At 38.3% G+C, this 24,633-nt stretch overlaps 1 protein-coding gene across 5 annotated transcripts in view; it reads right to left on the reverse strand.

Moving 5' to 3' along the window:
- The window catches only part of TAFA2 (TAFA chemokine like family member 2), a 578,300-nt gene that overhangs the window by 37,283 nt on the left and 516,384 nt on the right, over window positions 1–24,633 (reverse strand). For all 5 annotated transcript variants that reach the window (XR_006353324.1, XM_043968342.1, XM_043968341.1 and 2 more), the window contains 2 exons: window positions 2,133–2,285; window positions 822–946 (listed from right to left, as the gene is read on the reverse strand). Coding sequence is in view for 4 of the 5 variants with exons in the window: in XM_043968342.1 (XP_043824277.1) it covers window positions 822–946; window positions 2,133–2,285 (278 nt within the window). In the remaining variant the exon portion in view is untranslated. The remainder of the gene's footprint in view (window positions 1–821; window positions 947–2,132; window positions 2,286–24,633) is intronic.

The raw sequence follows: 24,633 nt of genomic DNA on the forward strand, positions 1-24,633 counted from the left end.
GGTTTTTGCATTCAGTTCTATGAAACCCAAGTTTCCCAATCAGGAGGTTATACATTAATTATTAATCATTATTTATCATGGGTGCCTCTTTGGACAAGCATAAAAAGAGTGTGATCCAAAGAGTATCTTTTTTATATTTTACTGATCTTAACATCCCCAAACTTCCTTTAAGGATTTATTTCAACATTGAACCACCTCTGTTATTAGGAAAATTTAACTAGAAGATAAAGCTGGAAGAGCCTTGGTGTTTAGGATCTCAGGGACTGACACGGCCAGAACAAATTTTGTGTTACTCAATTTAATCTACCTTGGAAGAAATCAAGGGGTTGGGTTATCCTTCCAGCATAGTGCCAGGCACTTTCTAATCATCAGTCTCTCATGAGATGAGGGATTTTATTTTTGGTCCAGACCGACCATTTTGTTGACACATGGAACTCCCATTATGGAAACTCCTTCCACTGAGGCAGATCAGCAATTCATCTGCAACTTCAAATACTATAGATTTTCCTGCAACACTAAGAGGGTTAGTGTTGATGGTCATCTAGGCTGAGTAAGAGACAGGATTGATCTTAGGTCTTTCTGGCTCCAGGGAAAGGTCCTCCAAACTAGTCCAGTCCTGTGATCGCTCCCTCTGAAGGAATAGTAAGTGTTTAACAAATAGCCCTGCAGCTGATTTTTACAATACCATGACCAACTAATAAGCACAATTCTAAAACAAAACTCAGACCTAAAAAGGACACTGGGATTTGATCATCCCTATTTCATGCTTTCTCAGCCAAGCTGTATACCATGACATATGCCAAGACTAGGCTTGTACCTACCCTCGTCGTCTTCACTTTATTTCCCGAGGAACAACTCCACCCTTTCCGATCTGGAAGAACTTTACATTCCTCTCCTTCAAGACATGGCTGCATGTGACACCACCATTTCTGCTCCACTATTGAAGCTTCAGGAAGGGGAAAAAAAATCAAGTCACTATTTTCTTCCCTGTTCATTATTTCTTATGGTGCTGTAGCAAGACTACATGGGATGGGGAGTAAGGGAAGGAAAGGGGATGAAGAGAAGCATGATTTCCATTGCTCAGTAGATATTCTGGGTTTTCGAGATAATTCCCTTGAATTTAGACAAAGGGATACTGCCTGATATACTCCTAGATTTGCTTACCAAATTTATTTCTTGATACAGTTTAAAATCTCCTAGACGTCAAACATACCAACAGAAATCAATATTTCCATTTTAATATGAATACAGAATTCCCTACCACATAAAGTTCTGAGCTGGTGTAGCATTAATTTTATACTATAGGCAAAAACCAGCACTACATAATCTAAAAAATGCTCACATTATCTTTTGAATTTGACATAATATTATATTAAAATTACTTATTTCGGGGCAGCTAGGTGGTGCAATGGATAGATCACTGGCCCTGGATTCAGGAAGACCTGAGTTCAAATCCAACCTCAGACACTTCACACTTACTAGCCGTGTGACCCTGGGCAAGTCACTTAACCCCAATTGCCTCACCAAAACAAAAACAAAAAAAAATTACTTATTTCAAAGCAACAAACACATTGAAGGTTTTACTCAGTTGTCAGATCAGAGTTCTGCTTAGAGAAGATGCTGACTTGTCGCTCAAAAAAATCAGTGAGGCAAATTTTATTTAGAATGAAGGGCCCCATTATTGAAATTCTGAAAAGGGGATTTTTTGGCATTTATTTTAGTAAAATAATATTGAATCATTAATTTCATTTCTTCCTTCCCATTTTCTTATATTCTTGTCTGAATTTCAACAAAATGTGAAACAAAATAAAGAACATGTGCACTGCTGAGCAAAATAAGTCAGAATGTCAATTAAATATCATTCACTAAGAAACAAAAATGACTATCAAGATTTGCATATCTATTTGTAGGATTGGGTTTCTCAAGTATTAAAAAGATCTTATTCAAAGGCTTACCTATATAACATCATCCCAGAGCATAAAGGCCCTTCCCTCCCCCTACTCTTAATTCTGTTCCCCTCCCCGACTCCAGACCAATATTATTTTAAATCACCAGACTATTTGGTAGCAATCTGAGAAAAAGAGAGAAGAGAGAGAGAGAGAAATTTAATGAAACAATTGAAGAAATCGCACCATCAACACAAGAAGGAGCAGCTCGAGTGGTGCCTGCCACCTGTCCTGGGAAGCATGAGCACTTGACCGTCTGTGACCTTTCTTCTATCTTGTTCTTATTACAACATCTATGGAGTGCCACCACCTCGCAGGTTCCGGTTTTAACATGGTGAGCTGTGCAAACACAGAGAGAGAGAGAGAGAGAGAGAGAGAGAGAGAGAGAGAGAGAGAGAGAGAGAGAGAGAGAGAGAGAAGATGGCATGTCAAGGCAACTCAGCATACCCCCTTTCTAATTAGAAATACATTAAATATAGCTCTATATGGAATCTCCCATGCATGAAACTAGAATCACAATGATGCTAACTTGCTAATGCAAATTTGATTTCTTTTCTAAATGCAGTAGTACTAGCTCTGTCAGTAAATGCTTGGTGAAGCAAGAGAGATTAGTGGAGACAGTCTAGTGAACAGTTACAGAAATCCAAAATATAGAAACATTGTAAAGGATCATCAAAAATGTATGTACTTGCATAATAAGTATCACAGGTAATATTTTTTTCACCTTTCTGTTGAACTCAAAAATCAATATATTATTTTCTTTGAGTTCTGTACTTTTGTTCAGCACTTCTCCAAAGTAACTCTCCTCTGAAATAAGACATCTCACACATGCGCGGACACACACACACACACACACACACACACACAGAGTCCTGAAAACCAATGTTCCACTAATATCTTCGAGGAATTGAATGTTTAATTTTTGTTTTATTTTCAAGATAAGTCATTCAATGTGAATCCCACCAAACGGACAATCTAGAGATTTTGCTTCCTTCTTACCATAGTGAATCCCACTTTAAAAAGGTCTTAAGTACATTTTGTATTTGTACCAACTCCCCACCTGTACTCTTTCACACACATACTTATACTAGAAGGAAACAGACTAGAATCTATTCCCTAGACAGTCACCATTGGATATACCATTAATGGAAAGGAGAAATCACCGTCCACACCTGTCAATCCAGCAAGCTTAATCAGAGCAATACTCAACAAGGGCTTTCATTTGGAGAGAGTCCCAACATAAACAAGGCATATTTTAAAGATATTTAAAGAAAAAAACAAAGATATTTAAAGATATCTAAATAAACTTTTTTGAGGGGGGGGTTGTTTTTGTTTTCTACTACTATCTACACATCTCCTCAGACATCTCCTCATTTCCCACCTGACTGCACTCATTTTGAACTTCTTTGACTTCTTAATCATGTTCTAGTGCTGAATATGTCCCAAATCCCCCCCCCTTTTTGGCTTAACTTTTGTGTGTTGTCTTCCTCTATTAGGCTGTAAGCTCTTTGAGGGCAGAGACTGTCTTTTTTCATACAATGCCTAGTACATAGCAGGTGTTTAATAAATGTTAATTGACTATTGATTGAGCAGATAGATGGCATAGTGGGTAGAGCACTGACCCTGGAGTCAAGAGGACTTAAGTTCAAATCTCACCTCAGACAGTTACTAGCTGTGTGACCCTGGGCCAAGTCACTTAACCCCAATTACTTTAAACATCTGGGGCCATCTCCAGTCGTCCTGATATATATCTTGCCACTGGACCCAGATGGTTCTGGAGGAAAGTGTAAGGCTGGTAACTTTACACAGCCCTCCCTCACTTAAATCCAATTCAGTACAAATCATGACATCACCCCAATGTCGTGGTCCTCCTCAGGGAATGAAGGACAAACAACTACAGAAACAATTGACTATTGATTGATAGACAGCCATCCATTTGACCTTAAAGTCACTTCATGACCTCAAGCCTAAGCTGCCCCATCTGTAAGATGATGATAATATTACTCCCACTACCTACCTTTCAGCATTGTTCTTTGAAAACCTTAATTCCCATCAGAATATTAAGGTGTCATGTTGTTACATGATTATTTCAAATTATCCACAAACCTAGCTACTGGAAATAATAAGCAGGCAGAAGGTAAAATTCCCTGCCACCTACACACACACACACACACACACACACACACACACACACACACACTCCTGCCCACAAATACATTTTTTTTTGGGTGAGGCAATTGGGGTTAAGTAACTTGCCCAGGGTCACACAGCTAGTAAGTGTCAAGTGTCTGAGGCCAGATTTGAACTCAGATCCTCCTGAATCCAGGGCCAGTGCTCTATCCACTGCACCACCTAGCTGCCCCCACAAATACATTTATATACACATAGATACATTTTGGAATGTAGAGGTTCAGTTCAGTCTTTTCAGTAATATCTGACTCTTTGAGACCCCATTTGGGGTTTTCTTGGCAAAGATACTGAAGTGGTTTCCCATTTCCTTCTCCATATCAGTTTACAGATGGGGAAACTGAGGCAAACAGGGTTATGTAACTTTTCCTAGGTACCATGGCTAGTGCCTGAAACCAGATTTGATCTCAGGAAGAGTCTTTCTGACTCCAAGGCCAACACTCTATCCATTGCATCCGCTAACTATCCTAAAGTAGAGGTAGCATGATGAAATTAACAGAATGGAGGCCTGGGTGCAAATCCCTGATATAAAACTATCTATGTAAATGTGTACAAGTCACTGTAACCTCTCTAAGCCTCGGTTTCTTGGTTGGGAAAATGGGAGTGATAGAATGTGTATAAGGTTCTGTGAGGAAAACAATTTATAAACCACTCATGGTATATACCAGTCAGTAGCCAAAGGAAACATTCAAACCAATTCAACTGATAAATGAACTATGCTATACTAGAACAATTCAACATCCTACTGACTTCTTACAAAGTATCATGAAAGATAGCTTTCAAATTTTAGATAAACAGCTACGTGATACAGTGCCTTGAATTGAGTGAGAGTTGGAGTCAGGAATAGTTGAGTTTGAATTTTGCCTCAGATACTCATTAGGTGTGTGATCTTGAACAAGTCATTTTAGTTTCTCTTAGTCTCCATTTCCTCTTCTGTCAAATGGGGATAATAATAATAATAATAATAATAATAATAATAATAACAACAACAACCTACCTAACAAGGTTGCTGCAGAGATCAAGTAGTATTTAAAGATAACTATAAAACTTAAAGTGCTATATAAATCCTAATTGTTATTATACTATAATCAACTTAGAATATAGGTTGGGGTGACAAAACTTTGTCCTAAGTCATCACAATGTAGAGAACACTTTACTCTCTCCTGAATGCTCCAGATTACAGACATTTATACGGTTACATCATCTGAGAAGTTAGCTTTGTCTGGGTATACTTTTTTCTTCCTCAATTTCAAATTCCCCTGACCATCCCTTCCTCACCATTGTGAGAAAAGGGGGACAGATAGGGTAACCACACACATTTAGTTTTACCTGTCACACCATCAATTCATCCTTTCAGCAGTAGAGAAAACCCCAAGGTCTCAACAAACTTTCTCTGGCCTCCTACTTCCAATCACACCCCTAGTAGTTACATTCCAGCTGAGATGCACCTCTCTACTACCCATCACGGCCTATTCATCATCCCATCTCACTGCCTTCCCTCTTGTTCCAGGTATATTTTCTATTGCATTTCTAAATGAATTTCCATAGGGGGCAGCTAGGTGGCACAGTGGATAAAGTACCAGCCCTGGGTTTAGGAGGACTTGTGTTCAAATCTGGCCTCAGAAACTTGACACTTACTAGTTGTGTGAGCTTGGGTGAGTCACTTAACCCTCATTGCCCCCCCCAAAAAAAAATATAAATGAACTTCCATGATGCATGGATGAGAGAGAAATGGAGAAATGAATAAACAGGGCCTGAGCTTGTTTTTCTGACCTAAAAAGGGCAGGGGAAGACCTCAAGTTTGTCTAGTAAATTTGGAATATGGGAAAGGCAGGGAAAAGTAATCTATGCCTTATGTTACATAGACTGGGAACCAAGACAAATGAAATCCTAAAACACAAAGGCTATTACTACATATAAACCACTCAGAGCATGGTAGGTGTTTATGTAATAACGTAGGAAGCTAAAACTAACTCCAATAGTTTTGCTTTAAAATGTTAATGAGGGTAGAAAGTACAAAATTTCTTTATACATATATATGAGACACAGCATATGATGAATTAACCATTCAAATAGTATGGCCTTCCAAATGAACAAAACAGGCCTTGCAGATGAACAGTTAGCATCATATTAAAATGATACAAGGTCCCCTGGAGAAGATTTAAATGAAAAAGAATAAACAATGTTCTTCAAGTCAAATTTCCCAGAGTGCAAAGTTTGGTTTTTTTTCTCCAAAAGATTCAGAATCACAATGCAAAATGTTGCTGACTATGTATGTAAACAAACATCTAAGATGTTGTTTTTATTTAAATTCCCATGAAACAGGAATACAAAATTTGACCCAACTATAACCACTGACTTTTTGACATGATCGCATTTAATTTCCCCGTGCTGTGGCATGGAATTTTGATATTGACTGCCTCTTAAATCAGGACTTTAGGTTCTTAAATGAAACATTTTGCAAAAGAGATATAATTGGTTCTGGCAGCAAGATCTAAAAATCATATCACTGGAACACTATTTCAAACCAATGTCCTCTGTGGTATGTATTTTGTTTTGTTCTGGGTTTTTTCATAGTCATTTCATATTAAGGGTTTTTCCCACTTTAAAAAAAAAATATTCTCCTGAATGGGTTTATTCCCACCAAGACTTTAATGTAAGACAGAGGAAAGAGGTCTGGAATGGCAGAAGAAGATCTGGGGTCTTGACACTTATGACTTGTATTACCTGGGCAAGACCTCTTAAACCTTTTTTGCCTCAATTCTGTAACTTGTAACATAAAAGAGTTGGAACACCTGTCCAATAAGGTCCCTCCCTGATTCTATATTCCACCACCATCTGCAATAACCATTGCTATGGAAGGGGGAAAATTGGGAGGGGGTGATATTTTATATTTTATTTTTAATTATTTATTATTTTATTTAATTCACTTATTTATATTTTATTTTATAGGGTTATTTTAGATCTGGAATAAAATCCATGAACTTATTATCAGTACAAAAATCCATGATCCTATGAACATGGTCATATGTGTGTGTGTAAAATATCATACAATATTATAAAGTGAATAGGAAACTGGATTTGGAATCAAAGAGATTTGGGTTCAAATTCTAACCCAGTACTATTTTTGTGACCACAAGTCACAAACTTCTAAGCCTCAGTTTTCTCATCTACAAAATGAAGGTGTTAGACTAGGTGGACTTTGAGTCTACTTATAACTCAAATTTCTAACGTCCTAGGTTTCTAATTTATGTTGTAGAAAGTCAATTAATTTAATTCAGCAAGGACTCTTAAGGACCTACTGTGTGCAAGGCATTGTGCTAGATGCTAGGGATAAAAGATAAGGAAATATGCCTGACTTCAGAGAGCTTAAATTCTGCTGGGTTGGAAAAGGAGAGTGGCAGAAAGGATACAACATGCACAATTCTTTTTTTAAATGATACCACATATACATGTATTTTTTAAAAGGGGGTATAACATGTACCAGAAATGGTACAACAGGGACCTGTATTGGGGGGGGGCGGGGCAGGGCAATGAGGGTTAAGTGACTTGCCCAGGGTCTCATAGCTAGTAAGTGTCAAGTGCCTAAGGCCAGATTTGACCTTAGGTCCTCCTGAATCCAGGGCCAGTGCTTTATCCACTGCCCTTCCTAGCTGCCCTACATGTATTTTTTTTTTTGCAGGCAATGGGGGTTAAGTGACTTGCCCAGGGTCACACAGCTAGTAAGTGTCAAGTGTCTGAGGCCGGATTTGAACTCAGGTACTCCTGAATTCAGGGCCGGTGCTTTAACCACTGCGCCATCTAGCTGCCCCTCCTACATGTATTTTTAAAGAGGGTACAATATGTAGCCAAGACAAGCAAATAGAAGAAAATTTGAAAATCAAGAACACACTTAATAAAAGAAGCAGCAGAGCAGATAATGCATCCAAGGCTATGGGGGCAGAGTGGGAGGTGTCTCTAAAATGGCACAGAGATAGGAGATGAAATGCCATGTTTGATAAGCAAGTCTGGCTGAAAGTCTGAAAGTCTGAAAGTCTGGCTATCTAAAATATAAACTTTGTGCAGTAGAAAGAGCCCTGAATTTGGATTAAGAGCATCTGGTTTTGATTCTCCACTCGGTGTGAACTTGGGTAAATCACTTCTCTTCCTGATCTATAAAATCAGCAGATTGGCCTAGGTGCTTTCTAGGCCTACATTTTTGCTCCTTCTTCCTCTAAACCTTTGATTCCAGAGGAGAATGTAGAAAGGGAAATAATGTGAGATTGCTGGAATCAATATAGAAATGCATGTCTCCTCTGCTCAAGGCTCTATCCGGGTCCTTTGTTGTTCTTTACATCTCCTCCTTGGGAACATCATCCATTCCCATGAGTTTAATTAATGCATCTATGCAAATCTCTATATTCAAGTAGAATTTCTTGCCAGAATTCCAGTCCCACATTGCCAGCTGCCTCCTGGATATATACTGCTGAATGTCCCATTAACATGTTAAACTCAACATGTCCAAAACAAAACTCGTTTTCCCTCCCTAAACCCTTCCTTCCTCTAAATTTATTTATTCCTGTTGAATGCAACGCCCTCCTCCCACTGACCAAAGTAAATAATCCCACCTGCATTATTGTAATATCCTATTCAGCTTTCCAGTTTCTAGTCTCTCCCCCTCCAATCAATCCTTCAAACAGTTGCCAGACTAGTCATCCTAAAGCACAGCTCTAGCCTTGCAACACCCTCTACTCAGAAATTTCAGTAGCTTCTTAGTTCCTCATGAATAATAATAATAAAAAAATACAAATCTCTCATCCTGAGATTTAAGGACCTATGATATCCTTGGAAGCTTTCATTTTAACTATAATCTCTCTGACTAGAATGTCTCTAAGGAATCTTATATCTCACCCAGTGTACGATTCTACAATCCTAAAATATACAATGAATATGCAAGATGTTATAACAACATGCATGCTATGCACAGCTGTTCAAAAAAAAGTGATGTCCATTTTACCGTTTAAAACATACACACTTAATTGTGTTGACATGATACGCAAGTAAAAAGAAATAAGATTTGACAGCTAAACTGTGTTGGAGAGTAAATTTAACATTGGATCATGAATTTGTTCCTACTCAGTTTCCTCTCCATTCAATTTCAGTTCTGATTTGTATTCTGATTTGTCTCATTGATTCTGAAATTTTGTTTGTCTCCATACACTTCTATTTAATAGTTTTACCCAGCTTGACTGGCTCTCTAGAGACTCTGTATTATCCCTTCCAAGTTAAAATAAAGCATCACCTACATGCACCAATAGGCATCTGAAATGCAAGATAGTTAGTGAATTTAGGTGGCTGTAAATCATTTTGAAGGGGTGGGGTGGATAATACTGAAGCCAAAACTTTAAGACAACTAATTTCTCACTTTTGTTCATCAAAAAGGGGAAATTTTAGGCTTTTGTACAAACACTATCTAATTAAATAAAATGGTTGTTTATCTCATAAGGATGAAATGATGTATGAAGCCAAATTAGGGACAAAAATAACTAAATGCCAATGTCAATCTTCCAAAGACAACTACTTGAACCATTTTGATGTTTTCACAGAGAAACATAGAACTGCAAGGAATGGAAAGACTATGTCAATAAAGAATATATGATAATAATCCTCTAATATCTTACCATGTTTACAGGAAAAAGGTAAAACCTCAATTACCCAGAACTTATTTGCCTTATGCTTTTAGGGGAAAGAGGCAAATAATTAGAAAGCCCATTTATGTTAGTTATTTAAAGACAAAAACCCTATTAAGTGGGCAGCTAAGTGGCACAGTGGATAGAACTCCGTGTCTCAAGTTAGGAAGATCTGAGTTCAAATCTGACCTCAGACACTAACTGGCCATGTGACCCTACACCTCCTCTATTTGTCTCAGTTTCTTTCACTGTAAAATGAAGATAATAATAGCACCTACCTCCAGGATTGTTGAGAGGATCAAATGAGATAATAATCGTAAATCTCTTAGCATAGCTTCTGGCACTCGGTAAATGCTATATAAATGTTAGTTAATATTATTATTATTACCTTGGGCACAAGACACATCCAGTATGATTTCCTGCCCTTCTGACAAATATATCTACAATGTAGTACAGTGAGAAGTGATGTTCAGAATAATCACCCAGAGGTGCTAAAAATCCTCAATTCATCAGAGAAATAGTAAATTATGTTCACTGTACTGCACTTACTAAGACAGAACTAATATAATTTAAAATGATTTTCAATGACAAAGGAGATTTCTGCTTAATTCAGTTGCACAGAAAAAACACTTAACCAAAGTACCCTGAGTATTTTGGTAAATTGTGTGCTATAAAATGTACATATCTTTGTCTTCATTGGGAGGAATTTGGGGAATTGGAATTTGTTAAAGGAGGAAGCATAAAATATCAGAAAGAGCTGGGAGACAGGGGACACAAATTCTAATCCCAAACCTCCTCCTGGTTGTGTGAAGTTCACCAAATCACTTATCCTCATCTATAAAATAAGGAAGTTGAGCTGGATGGTATTAGATTTCTTCCAAGTCTTAACATCTATCCTTCTAAAAATTACTAAGGCCCAAATAATGCAACATGCCATACTTACAAGAAGTGAATAGCCATGCTTTCCAAATAAAAGATTTTCCTAAAATGAACAAATATTAGCATAATGCAACCTCTTAAAGCTAAAGAAAGCTCATGGGACTAAAGACCGAATATTGGAAGGACTTAATAGATAGTCCACATCCCTAATATGTCCATTTTAGATGGACCAGGTCTCATTTGGTACAATACAATGAGGTTCCTTTTATTTCTATGATGAGAGGTTAGTGTGACAGAGTGAATAGGTACTAACCTTAGACTCTGAAAAAACTTGGGTCCAAGAACTGTCTTTGATACATCCTTGCTGTGTTATCATAAACAAGTTAATGATCAACTCTGTGCCAAGTAGAACCAAGTAGAATATAAGCTCTGATAGGTCCTGCACTCTAATCTAGCTCTAGTAAGGGTTTGGAATCTGTCTTTGGAAACCCAGTTTAAATAAATACACAGAGGCTCCTCACCAGAAGGTTAGCCAGTGGATGATGAACATTCTTTCGCCATGGTAACTCATAAATACTGACTGCTAAGGTATAGAAGAGGTTCATCTTATATCAGAAAGGAAATGAGCAACCTTGATGAAAACATGAATCTTTTTACAAAACAGAATGTCCACAAAAATGTTTCTACAGATCAAGTCAAGAAATATTGCAAAATCTGAAGTGTCCAAGGACATCATTAAATTAATGGGTTACATTCTCCATTGCTTATTAAGGTACCACCTGTTCATTTTAACACAAAGTATAAATAAGTTTGAAGAGGAGATGCCATATACAAAAATAATCATATTACAGGGAAATGATTATTCATTTATATGGTCAGTGTAATTTGATAGGCAACCAAAAAGGCAATGGGATTACAGATGGTACTTTGTTTTCCTTCCCCCTCCCCAATCAGGAAGGAAGATAAATACTTGTTAAATGAAAAAATAAATTTTAAAATGGAAGGCATATATTAGGTTAAAATAGGCTGCAGCATATTAACAAAGATGATTTACCCAAGAGATGTAGCATAAAAGAAGTCATCAAGGACATATGTAACTGGAAAAGAAGCTGGTCTGATTATATAATGAGAGTGAACAACAACAATAAAGCACTGTGTCACCATGTGATCTTAGGCCAATCCCTCAATTCCCCTTGGCCACACTTTCCTCATCTGTAAAATGAAGGGGGTGGACAATCTGACCCTTGAGGTTCCTTTTCTAGCCCTAATTCTATGAGTCAGTCCCATGAGATGGGCAGTCTGAGAACTACACTGATATTAATTAAATCTTCAATAAACTAGAGGAAAGTCACATGGAATAAATCTTTTATGGTAGATTTTCAGGAAGACATAGGTCAAGGTTATACAGCATGAAAAGTTGTAGATGGGGCAGCTAGGTGGCACAGTGGATAGAGTACCGGCCCTGGAGTCAGGAGGACCTGAGTTCAAATCCTATCTCAGACACGTGACACTTACTAGCTGTGTGACCCTGGGCAAGTCACTTAACCCCAATTGCCTCACCAAACAGGAAAGGAAAGGAAAGGAGAGGAGAGGAGAGGAGAGGAGAGGAGAGGAGAGGAGAGGAGAGGAGAGGAGAGGAGAGGAGAGGAGAGGAGAGGAGAGGAGAGGAGAGGAGAGGAGAGGAGAGGAGAGGAGAGGAGAGGAGAGGAGAGGAGAGGAGAGGAAAGGAAAGGTTGTAGAAGAATTGAAATCTGCACCCCCCTCCACCCAGGGAGAGTTCCCCACATCAGTGAAGTTGAAGCTCCGTTAAAAGATTGAGGTCATTGAAGTTTGGAGTGCTTAGCTCATAATAACCCTACAAAGTAAGTTCCAATAACAACATCCCCACTTTCCAGTTGAAGGAACTGAAAGATCCCCCCAAAAGATTTCCATTTGCCTAGCTCACATAGCTTCAAAGTCTAGGAGCTGAGAACTGAGCTTGGGTATTTTATATTTAAGACTTCCACTGCTTTCTGCATAGTAAAAAAGAATTGGGAAAATAATACTCAATTTATTATTCATTCAGATCTGGGGTTCTTGACATTACTGTGTGGCATGCACTCCTTTTAGCAGTCTATTGAAGTCTATGGACACCTTGGAATAATATCTTTGAAAGCAGAAAATACACAGGATTACAAAGCAAGTGAATTATATTAAATAAAGATTAGTTCCCATTCAGGTTCATATATCCAATGACTGTGAACCCAAGTTAAGGACCCCTGATAGAGACTGGCTATTCCACAAAATGAATCAATGGGGGCAACTAGGTGGTGCAATGGATAAAGCACTGGCCCTGGATTCAGACGGACCTGAGTTCAAATCTGGCCTCAGACACAACACTTACTAGCTGTGTGAACCTGGGCAAGTCACTTAATCCTCATTGCCCTGCAAAAAATAAATAAATAAAAATTAAAAAAAAAATAACAGGAATCAATGACTTCAGAGGGTCATAGACACAGAGCTGGAAGGGAACACAGAATTTATGTAATCCAGCCCCATGATTTTATAGAAAACAAAGGGTTAAGTGATATACATGGATAGCAGAGTCAGTATTTGAATCATATCCCTTGACATCAAAGTCTGTGCTTCTCCTAGTGAAATCCTCTAAAACAATCATTCACCTTATACACAACTCATCTTTTCCAGGAATGAGAGGCAGACAGAGCCACCATACTTCGCCCTCATCTGACTTCATTTGCTATTTTAGTACTGGGCAGCATGGTTGAAGGATATTTTGATAAGCTGGAGAGGTCCCCAAAAAGGGTACAAAAGATATTGAGTGGGGAGTAGCTAGGTGGTGTAGTGGATAGAGCACTGGCCCTGGATTCAGGAGGACCTGAGTTCAAATCCGGCCTCAGACCTTTGAAACTTACTAGCTGTGTGACCCTGGGCAAGTCACTTAACCCCAATTGCCTCACACACACAAAAAAAAGATAGTGAATCAGCTGAAAGAACTAGAGATGTTTAGTCTAAAAAAGACCCCGAGATTCCATGATAGCTGCCTTTAAAATACAGAAGAGGAAGGAGGTGTTCAAATAGAGTTTGAGTGATGATTTATCAGGTATTTTATAGTAGAAATTCCTTCCCAGTATGGATTGAAATAAATGGCCAATTAGGTCCTTTCAAATTCTCAAATTCTGTGGTCCTATAACATTGCTTTGTAAAATGAGAAATATACATATGAATGCATGTATGTGTATGAAATACATATAATATACGTGTATGGAATATATATATATATGAAATTCAACCCTATTCAGATATATCAACCCTATCAGATATACACATATATGTATATATATATATATATATACACGTTTTGAGTTTATTTGTGATAAAATTAATAACACCAGGACAGCAGCCAGTCCTAGCACAAATAAAATAAACATGAATGAAATTATCCTCTTCACTTCTTATCTCAGACATCTGCTCACAATTGTCCTGTACTGTTACAGAACTTGCTTCATTTTACCCCAGTGCCATGATGTATGTGTACATGAACCCAATAAATAGGTAAGACAAAATCTCAGGGAGGGGATTTTGGAATAGGATCCATTACAGGGTGACAGAATTTCTAAGTTTAAAAAAACCCTCACTCTCTATGGCTAAAAAAGATAATCATTCTCCCCACATTATTCCCCAAAAGTGGTCATCCAGCCTACATCTGAATACCTCCAGAGAGAAAGAACCCACTAGTTCCAGAGTCACCTATCTACTTTTGGGTAGCTCTAATTGTTAAGAAGAGTTTCTAAATTTGCCTCTTTGCAACTTTCACCTATTTATTGCAACTAGTCCCGCCCTCTGGGGCCAAACAGAGAAAGTACAATTCTTCTTCCAGAAGACAGCCCTAACATACTTGGAGATAGTTATCATAACCCCCTGAGTCTCCTCTGTAGGCTAAATATACATATTCTTTGAATTTGTGTCACCTTGCAGGTACAAGCCTTTGAACAGTGCAAGTATAATTCATTTTAGTTTCCTATAGCATGTAAAGCTTCAAAGTAAGAAAAACAGGGTTTCACAAAGAACATACATATGGTGTCTATGCCCATGCCCATTTTTTAGGAAGCTCCATTTATTTAAAGAAAATAAAGTATGTCCTTTAGATGCTTACAGAATTTAATGTTGCATTTCAAAGCATTTACCAAGAATTAATTTAGGGATGGGTAGATAAATTTTATTTGTCAGGCCTGGTTAACTGCCCAGGTAGCATAATGTTTTTCTTTCTTTCTTTTTTTTGGCGAGGCAATTGGGGTTAAGTGACTTGCCCAGGGTCACACAGCTAGTAAGTGTCAAGCATCCAAGGCCGAATTTGAACTCAGGTCCTCCTGACTCCGGGGCCAGTGCTCTATCCACTGCACCACCTAGCATAATGCTTTAAGTAACAATAGAGTGGTAGGAGGGAAGTCAAGGATGACCACTGTAGAACAAAGTAAAGCTCAATCTTGTACTAACTTGCATAAATTAAGATATAGGTTTAATAAATGTTTGTAGATTGATTAGTTCAAATCTGGGCTTTACAGAAAGTAGATTTCTTAAAAATGACACAGCCTTTCAAAGATTCTTGAGAATCACACCTTGCTGGAAACATCAAATCCCAGACCAGTAGTACAACTCCAAGAGATCCCCTGCCATTAAGAGAGAATAATAGGGCCATCCACATAGGAAAGCACATCTAGGGAACAGACCATAGCATAATGGAAAAAGAATGAGATGTGAAGTCAGAGAAACAGGGTGCAAAGTATGGACTTGTTTCTTACCTTTGTGTACTTGCTAAAGTCAATTAAATTCCCTGGGCGTAAGTTTCCTAACCTATAATATGAGGGAATTGGGTTAGGACGATTTCTGCTGTCTTTTCCCAATTGTAAATGCTATGATTCTATCAGAACAGTCCAGTGCACTGTGGGTGACTCCAGAGGGGAGTAAAAGAGGATTTGTTCACAGGATTTACCTCCTTAAGTCATGACATAGGATGTAAGAATCAAGGTTCTGGACCAGAAATGGCCTATTACTAACTATTGAAGGGAAGAATACATTTGCCAGGAGACTGGCTGATCTGATTAAGGAACTTTAAACTTCAAAGGGATGAGAGGGATAAATGTGACCAGATCCAGTTGCTAAACCAGATAACACAGAGGGTAGTAGATAAGAGGAAGAATATCAATAGAGGTGTTCAGTAATCCCCAACAATACTCAGAATGATGATGAGTAGAAATTATACCTCTGAGTTCTATAAGACCAGTAAACATAGCAAACCAGAAATTTTAATTTGAAGTGATTGTTATGGCCTAATAAGTACCACTGAAACTGGATCAAATGTAGCTTATGAGTTTAATAGAGCACCTGATCAAGGGGAATCAATTGAGGAGGGGGGAAGGAATTCCATGCCTGAAGTGGAGCCCTGTATTCCTCTATGCTACATTATTACCCAGGGAGCCAAACCCTGTGAATAAACTCACTATACTCACCTGGGCAGCTAAGTAGTGCAGTGGATAAGTGCTAGACTTTGAATCAAGTAGATTCATCTTCCTGAGTTCAAATATTGCCTCAGATACTTACTATATCTTAACCCTTTTTGCCTCAGTTCATCTGTCAAAAAATGAGCTGGAGAAGGAAATGGCAAAGCACTCTAGTATCTTTGCAAAGAAAACCCAAAATGGGATCATGAAGAGGAGGGTATGACTGAAAAAAAAACTAACAACACTCACTTAATAAACCATGGATTGGTTTTGTTGTTATTGTTGTTGTTGTTGTTGTTGTTGTTGTTGTTGTTGTTTTGGGGGCAGTGAGGGTTAAGGGACTTGCCCAGGGTCACGCAGCTAGTAAGTGTAGTTTCCGAGGTCAGATTTGATCTCAGGTCCTCCTGAATCCAGGGCCGTTGCTTTATCCACTGCACCACCTAGGTACCCCTCATCCATAGATTGTTTACTTAAATTCATAAAATAAAGGTATATCAAAAAGATATTCCCTTGAACATCATGGAACATGAGGGGAGAAGAATTCATTCATTCATTCATGCATGTGTGCATACATTCAACCAATATTATTGCCTATCTTGTGCTCAGTTTGTGGGAAGGAGAAGTAGGAAGTAAGCAGCTGAAGGGAAATAGAGGATCATGGCTATCAACCACACCATGAAAGCAACCATGGGAAGGAATGGGCAACCTGAGGGAGAATTTTAAATGGGACTAAATCTGAACACAGAAGAGCAAAGGTGACTCAAGAGGAAAGTAGTGACCCATTCTTCCCATCCTCTCCATCTATTCAGGGGAAGAGCTGCAGATCCTTTGGGTTATTTACTCACTTTAACTTCCTGTTCTGCCTGTGTAGCCTCAGGCTATTTGAAAAGAGCAGCTGGGGATATGGAAGTATTGTTCTTTTCCCTAAATGTTTGCTTTTATGTTTAAGCTTTTATCATACGACATAATGCTGTTGGGCAACCAGAAATCCTAAACTGTGTATTATATAGAGAGAAGATAGGCGAAGTAGGGACTAGATTCCCTTTCAAGAGAGATATTTTGTTTAGCCAAGCTAAGCTTTGGGGGTGGAGGGGGTGAAAACATTAAAGATCCAGAACCAGAAAGATGGAGAAACAAGTTTTAAATAACTTGAGATCAAATATACTCAGAAATCATTCCCTTTAGGGGTATACAAGCTAATATAACCCCACTCTGGGACCAAAGGATGGGATACGGTCGATTTTCCCTTCCCTAGAAGCCAACGTGGTCTGGATATGATACAAAAGCCATGTTCTCAAAGAAGAATAAATTGCTAAGCAGCCCAACTCATGCTGTTAGGAAGGAATTCCCCTGACATTCTCAGAGAGGGTCACAGGCTGAGGTGATAGATAGTTAGGCCTGCCCCAGTTACTACTACTACCTAGTAGTTATGGCCAATAAAAAGCCATAGATTTTTTTTAATGGGGCAATGAGGGTTAAGTGATTTGCCCAGGGTCACACAGCTAGTAAGTGTCAAGTGTCTGAGGCCGGATTTGAACTCAGGTACTCCTGAATCCAGCGCCAGTGCTTTATCCACTGCACCACCTAGCTGCCCTCTATTTACTTTTTTTTTTTGGCAAGGTAGTTGGGGTTAAGTGACTTGCCCAGGGTCACATAGCTATGGCTAGTAAGTCTCAAGCGTCAACGTCTGAGGCTGGATTTGAACTCAGATACTTCTGACTTCAGGGCCGGTACTCTATCCACTGCACCACATAGCTGCCCCATAGATTTTTTTAAATGCTAAAGATTATTTTAAGAGATTTTTATTGCTATGCTCAAAGCAAGAGAAAGATCAAAGAAGGAATAGGATCTCTGCTTGATATGACTGATGAGAAAGGAGGAGGAATATAAGAAATAACTACCAAATACCCATTTCCTCTAAGACAGGGGTGGTAAAGAGGAGTCCGGAGGGAACAAGCATTTATTAAGCACCTTCTTTGTTCCTGAGACTATGCTAAGCACAATCTCATTTGTTCTTCACCACAACCCTGTGAGGTTAATGGTATTATTATCCACATTTTACAGTTGAGGAAACTGAGGCAGACAGATATTAAGGATTTAGCCAGAATAAAAGAGACTGAATTTGAATTCAGGTTTTCTTGACTGCTAGGTGGCACAGTGGATAGGGTACTGGGTCTGGAGTCAGGAAGACCTAAGTTCAAATATGACTTCATAGCTGTGTGACCCTGGAAAAGTCAATTAACCCTGCTTGCCTCAGTTTCCTCATCTGGAAAATGAGCCAGAGAAGGAAATGGCAAACCACTCCAGAATCCTCACCAAGAAAACCCCAAGTGGGACCACAAAGAGTCAGACTCAGTTGAAATGACTGAACAACAAGAACAACAAAAAAAACCCAACTTTCTGACTGCAGGCATAGTACACTAACCATTATCCTACCTAGCTATCTATGATACTTTGCCTCAATCTAGGATTGTGTCAGCTGTCAGTGCTCCCATTTCTCATGAAATTCATTTGTATTCATCATATATATGTATATGTATATGTGTATGTGTATGTATGTATCTATGTATGTATCTATATATATATAATTTATTTGGCTGTCTTTGTGGTCCCCTCCCATCTTCATTTTAGTGGAATATAAACTCCTTGGTGACAAAGAATACTTCATTTTTGCCTTGGTATAGCAGCAGTTATCAATTATTTGTATATAATTTGTACTTAATAAATGCTTGTTGAATTGAATTCAGTTTTCAAAACAATATTTTTGCCTTTGCTAATTTCATGTGGTTGGAATGTAAAGGCCCCATTGCCAGAGAAGACATATGGGTATGTCAAACTTAGATAATCCACATGCAGATGACCTTATATCATTTACAGAAGCATTTTCCTTTATTATTACTTATATTTGCATCACTGAAGTATTCATGAATCAAGACCCTAATTGAGTTCCCTTATTTTGGTTCCAATGAAATCATAACAGTCGTACCATATACCTGACTCCTAGTAGGCACTAAATAAATGCGTACTGTCTAACTACCTCAGTATACATACATGCATACATACATACATACATACATATATGTTACATGGATACACATATATTTATATATAGGACTTAGCAAATTCTATTGTTACAAATGATGTCACATTGTAAATCATTATAACTATTTCTAGCTACATCTATATATGTCTGGTAAATGAATACAAGTGTGGATGCAGGATTGCTAACTAATTATTAATTTGGAGAAGCATTTGCTGCCAAATGAAGAAAATTAAATGAGTAAGAGAAACATAGGACATCCAATGGTTAAACCCCTGAAACCCAAGGATCCTTCATTCCAAATGCTGCAGGGAGAGGCTCTAATTTAGTCATAGATAGAAGAGAGAATGAATGCCTCACACATACCTAAATTGCTTCTCAAAGCCATAAACGAAAAACACTCACTGGGAAATTGGTAAGAATTAGCAGGAGAAATGGGGGTGGGAGGGGGCATTCAGAAATGAGAGAATACATGGAAATTGGAAACAAGAGAGAAATAAAATTTCCCTAAGATGTAGCAAAATAAAATTCTAACAAGGAAGAATGAGACTAAAATGCTATTCTGAAATTTCCAAGACAACCATTTAAAGTTCATCAAGGCTTGTTGATGCAACAAAAGGAAAGGCCTGCCTAAAAATGCACACTGAAATTCTTTTGAATAGATTAATGCCTTTACTATTGTTCTTCAAAACTCCAGGACCTGTATAGTGTTGCAAAGGAATCAAGTGTAACACAAGAAATCACCATGCTACTTAGCATGCTGCTGTATTTTATTACATTCCAAAGGGCCCAGATTGTCCTTCTAATGCCTAATTTATCTTAGAAAGTGGATTAATTTGTTTATGTCACTAGAGTATCATGGTCACCCAAAAGAGAAAAGGATAATACATACTTGAAATTTCTTATAGCAGCTCTCATTGTGGTGACACAGAACTGGAAATTTTCCGAGATGTTCATGAATTGGGGAATGTCTAGACAAATTGTGGCATATAATGGAGATGGAATACTACTGTGCTATAATAAATGATCATCTCAATGATTTTAGAAAACATGGAAAGACTTGCATGAAATAATGAAAAGGAAAATGAGCAGAACCAAGAGAACATTGTATATAGTAACAGTAATATTGTCTTAAGAATGACTTAAGTGAGTTATTTTGTCTATTATAAATATCCAAATTAATTATAAAGAAGCTATGAAGAAAGACATGTTATCTGCATCCAGAGAAAGAACTGATAAATATGTGTATAGAATAATTATATATGTATGCTCATATATATGTATATATGTGTATACATACACCTATTTGCATCTAGTAATAGTCATCTTTAGAACAGGGGAGAGGGAAGAAGAAAAGAAATGTACATCATGACTGTTGTAAATTTGAAAGGAATAGCAAGTTGTGCATGGTAGATATGTAGTTTCATGTACAATCATCTTTTTATTATATTATGTTATTGAAATACCTGTTTTATTCCATAAATTAAAAATATTTTAAATGAAAGTAATCTAAATTACAACCAGAGAAATTTGGGCTTAAGGTGAACATTACATTTTTTAAAAGGTGTTATTAAGACATCTTCCTCCATTAATGTTTTATTCTGATGATATGCAGTGGCTTTCTAAACTATAAGCTTCCTCATTAAATTGTAAACACTGAGGCAGCTAGATGGCGCAATGGATAGAGCACTGGCCGTGGAGTCAGGAGTACCTGAGTTCAAATCCGGCCTCAAACACTTAACACTTACTAGCTGTGTGACCCTGGGCAAGTCACTTAACCCCAATTTCCTCACTAATAAAAAAAAAAAACAAAAACAAAAATTGTAAGCCCCTTGGGGCAGCTAGGTGGCGCAGTGGCTAAAGCACTGGCTCTGGATTCAGGAGTACCTGAGTTCAAATCCAACCTCAGACACTTGACACTTACTAGCTGTGTGACCCTGGGCAAGTCACTTAACCCTCATTGCCCGGCCAAAAAAAAAAATCGTAAGCCCCTTAAAAATAAGGACTGTGGGGGCAGCTAGATGGCACAGTGGATAGAGCACCGGCCCTGGAGTCAGGAGTACCTGAGTTCAAATCTGGCCTCAGACACTTAACACTTACTAGCTGTGTGACCCTGGGCCAGTCACTTAACCCCAATTGCCTCACTTAAAAAAAAAAAAAGGACTGTGGGTGTTTTTTTTTGGGGGGGGGTGCTTTATTTATTCCTACTGCTTAGCACAATGTCTAATACATGATAGACTCTTAATAAATGCTGGTTAACCAACTGATTTAAAGGTTTGTTCCAGTAGAAAACACATCCTGTCAGGTTAGCCTAACTGAGGTAGAAAGACTTCAAGTACAAGCCCAGTGAGAGACTTTGGGTCTATCATCTATGAACCAGCCCAGATAAGTTTTGAGAAACTTGTCACCAGAAAATTAGTCATCAGGTAAGGATTTATTGTTATTGTTGTTGGTCCTAACTCATGACTGATCAAAAGATGAAGAGTTGCATGTCTGTGTCTGAACTCAAGTCAAATCACAACTCGTTTGAAGTGCTGAAATTTTGAAGAAACCTAAAATCTGCAATTGCTGCTACTTTTGCATTAGAACCTTGGTTTAATATAGATATACACATGGTCGGATCAATAGTCAAAACACAGGTGAGTTTGTCAAAATGGGACTTTCCCACACTGAAAGAGATCAATCAATTGATAAATCACCAAGCATTCATTAAGCACTCACTATGGTATTAAATTCGAAATAAATACAAAATAGCTGGGGTCCTTCAAGCACTCAGTGTGTATCAGACACTGTGCTAAGCATCATGGATGTAAAGAGAAGCAAAAAGAGATTGTCCTTACCCAGAAGGAACTTCTAATGAAAGAAAATAACACAAAAAGGAGTCACAAATCAAGACTATGGGAGATACCCACACAGGGAGATGGTAGAGGCCCCAAGAGTAACTCAACAATGGGAAAAAGAGGGTGAAAAGGAATACAGGATATTCCAGAGTGAAAAGGCCCCAAGTACTGAGGGAAGTTCTAGAGTGAAGAGGCAACTGAGGCATGGTGGTGAGGGCCACATGATCAGAAAGAAGCACAATCACAAGAGGAATGAAAGATGCCCAGACTGAGCCCTTCCCCAAAAGCGAGACTCAGGGAGGAACTCAGCAATGGGAGAAGGGGCCAGTGGTGCAGAGAGATAATCAAGAGTGAGAAGCCTCTCAAACCATGTGAGTGAATCTAGAGAGTCAGAGCCATAGGAATATACTTTAAAATAGTAATTTCCTTTAATTTGGACTAAAGTTAGCGCTAATCAGCTTTGTAATAATAACAATAAATAATTAATAATAATAGCTAACAAATTTAAAGTGCTTTATTTTAGCTTTGTTATGTATTTGAGTTGTATTATCTCATTCAGTGCTCATAGCAACACTGTGAAATAGGTGCTATTATTATCCTCACTTTACATATAAGGAAACAGGCTGGGAATAATTAAATGTTTTGTCTAGGGTAGGAATGTAAGTATGTGAGCAAGGATTTGAACTCAGATCTTGTTGATTCCAGGTCTAGCACTATATCCACTAAATCATTGGTTATAAACCTTTTGGGGGGTCATGGGCTCTTGTAGTAGCAGTCCAGTAAAGACTATGGAAACTTTCTCTAACAAATATTTTTTAAATGGAAGGAAATGCTAAATTTTATTTGATGGTTACTGAAAATAATGATAGTTGCTGCTTCACATCCAAGTTCATAGGTCCCTTGAAGTCTAAACTTAGATTTCTTGAATACTGCAGTGCTTCTTAACCTGGGGTCTATATGGGATAAATGGATAGCTTTCAGGGGGTCCATGAACTTCAATGGGGAAAAAAGAACATCTTTATTTTCATTTACTTCTCTTTTTTTTCATTTATTTCTAATTGAAATATAGCACATGCTTCAACTATAACTTTAAAAATTTATTCTGAAAAGGGATTTATAGGCTTCACCAGATTGCCAAAGAGACCCATGACAACAAAAAGGTAAATAATTCCTCATCTATGTTATCCCTTTGTTCTGGGGTTATGCATAAGGGCACAGATTTACTGTAAATCCAGAACTATCTAACTATAAATTTTAACATGAATGTATGTTTGAAAAGAATATTTTTGTCCAACACCTATGGGAAGTCCTGGGCAACAAGGGGACTTTGCCCTTTGCTAATCTCTAACAAGAAACCTAACAACTCACACTTAAATGGGTTATTACTCCTCTCCACTGTAAAGCAGTTTTGAAATCACAAGAACGGTTCTTGACAAGTGTTTATCCCACAGATGTTAGCCCAGCTATGCTTGAAGGACTACTTCCACTGTGCAATTAACCTATTTAGTCCAATTGGATAAAGGATGGTAAGCAGAGTCCATGTGACATTCTGTGCCAACAGCATCCCTTATAGCCTTTAAAAGCAGAGCTAATGAATGGTTGGTCATAGTCACCCTGCCAAGAGTACTCTACTGCATGATGCCAGTGGGGGAAAAATCTCATTCATCAGCTTGTCTGCCAGACACCAGTTATAGCCATCTGTGAGGGAAGACTTTTGCCCCCTTGGAAAAAAATCAAGTGAAACTAAGATGTAAGCATTCTCTAGGGATCAGCTCACTAATAACCCAGTAAAATTAAGCCTCAAATATTCCCAGGGCCCTGATTCCCTGTTACAATAGATTGGGGGATGGATTTATCTTCCCTGAGTCAGGGAAAGGTTTGTTGGAATAACATGGCAAATTGGCCTCATCCCAGCTGGGCACAAAATCTGTAGGAAACATAAAACCACAGATGGAGTACTCCATGTAGAAACTCTAGGATCTGGACAGTTTTCAGCCATCTGACTTCAGCCTCCTGGGTTTACACAGGCTAATTTTATTCAATCAGTCCATTGGCACAAGAAAGAGTGTGTGTGTTTTTTTAATAGGTTATCTCAACTTCCACAGAAGTCATGGCCCTCTCCACGACTGTAGTTACAGCTCAGGCTTCGTTGGCAGAACGACAATAGAAGATGCAGGCCTACCATTGACACTAATTCCCTGAACACTCCTGTATGGTGTTGCTGTCTAATAGATTACCCCTTTCTGTCCCTACATACAAAATGTAAGTCATTTTAAGAAGTGATTTTTAAAGCATAGGGATGTATGTAAGTCCCAAGAAGGAGATGCTGAATCAATGAGAGACCAAACAGGATATATAATGAAACCATAGGGAAATAAAAGAAAAATAAGACAGAGATAACGAAAGGAGAGGAGAGGAGAGGAGAGGAGAGGAGAGGAGAGGAGAGGAGAGGAGAGGAGAGGAGAGGAGAGGAGAGGAGAGGAGAGGAGAGGAGAGGAGAGGAGAGGAGAGGAGAGGAGAGGAGAGGAGAGGAGAGAGAGGAGAGGAAAGGAAAGGAAAAAACATCAGGAAGGT

This window comes from Dromiciops gliroides, chromosome 5, assembly GCF_019393635.1.
Source record: "Dromiciops gliroides isolate mDroGli1 chromosome 5, mDroGli1.pri, whole genome shotgun sequence".
In the NCBI taxonomy this organism is placed as follows: Eukaryota; Metazoa; Chordata; class Mammalia; order Microbiotheria; family Microbiotheriidae; genus Dromiciops; species Dromiciops gliroides.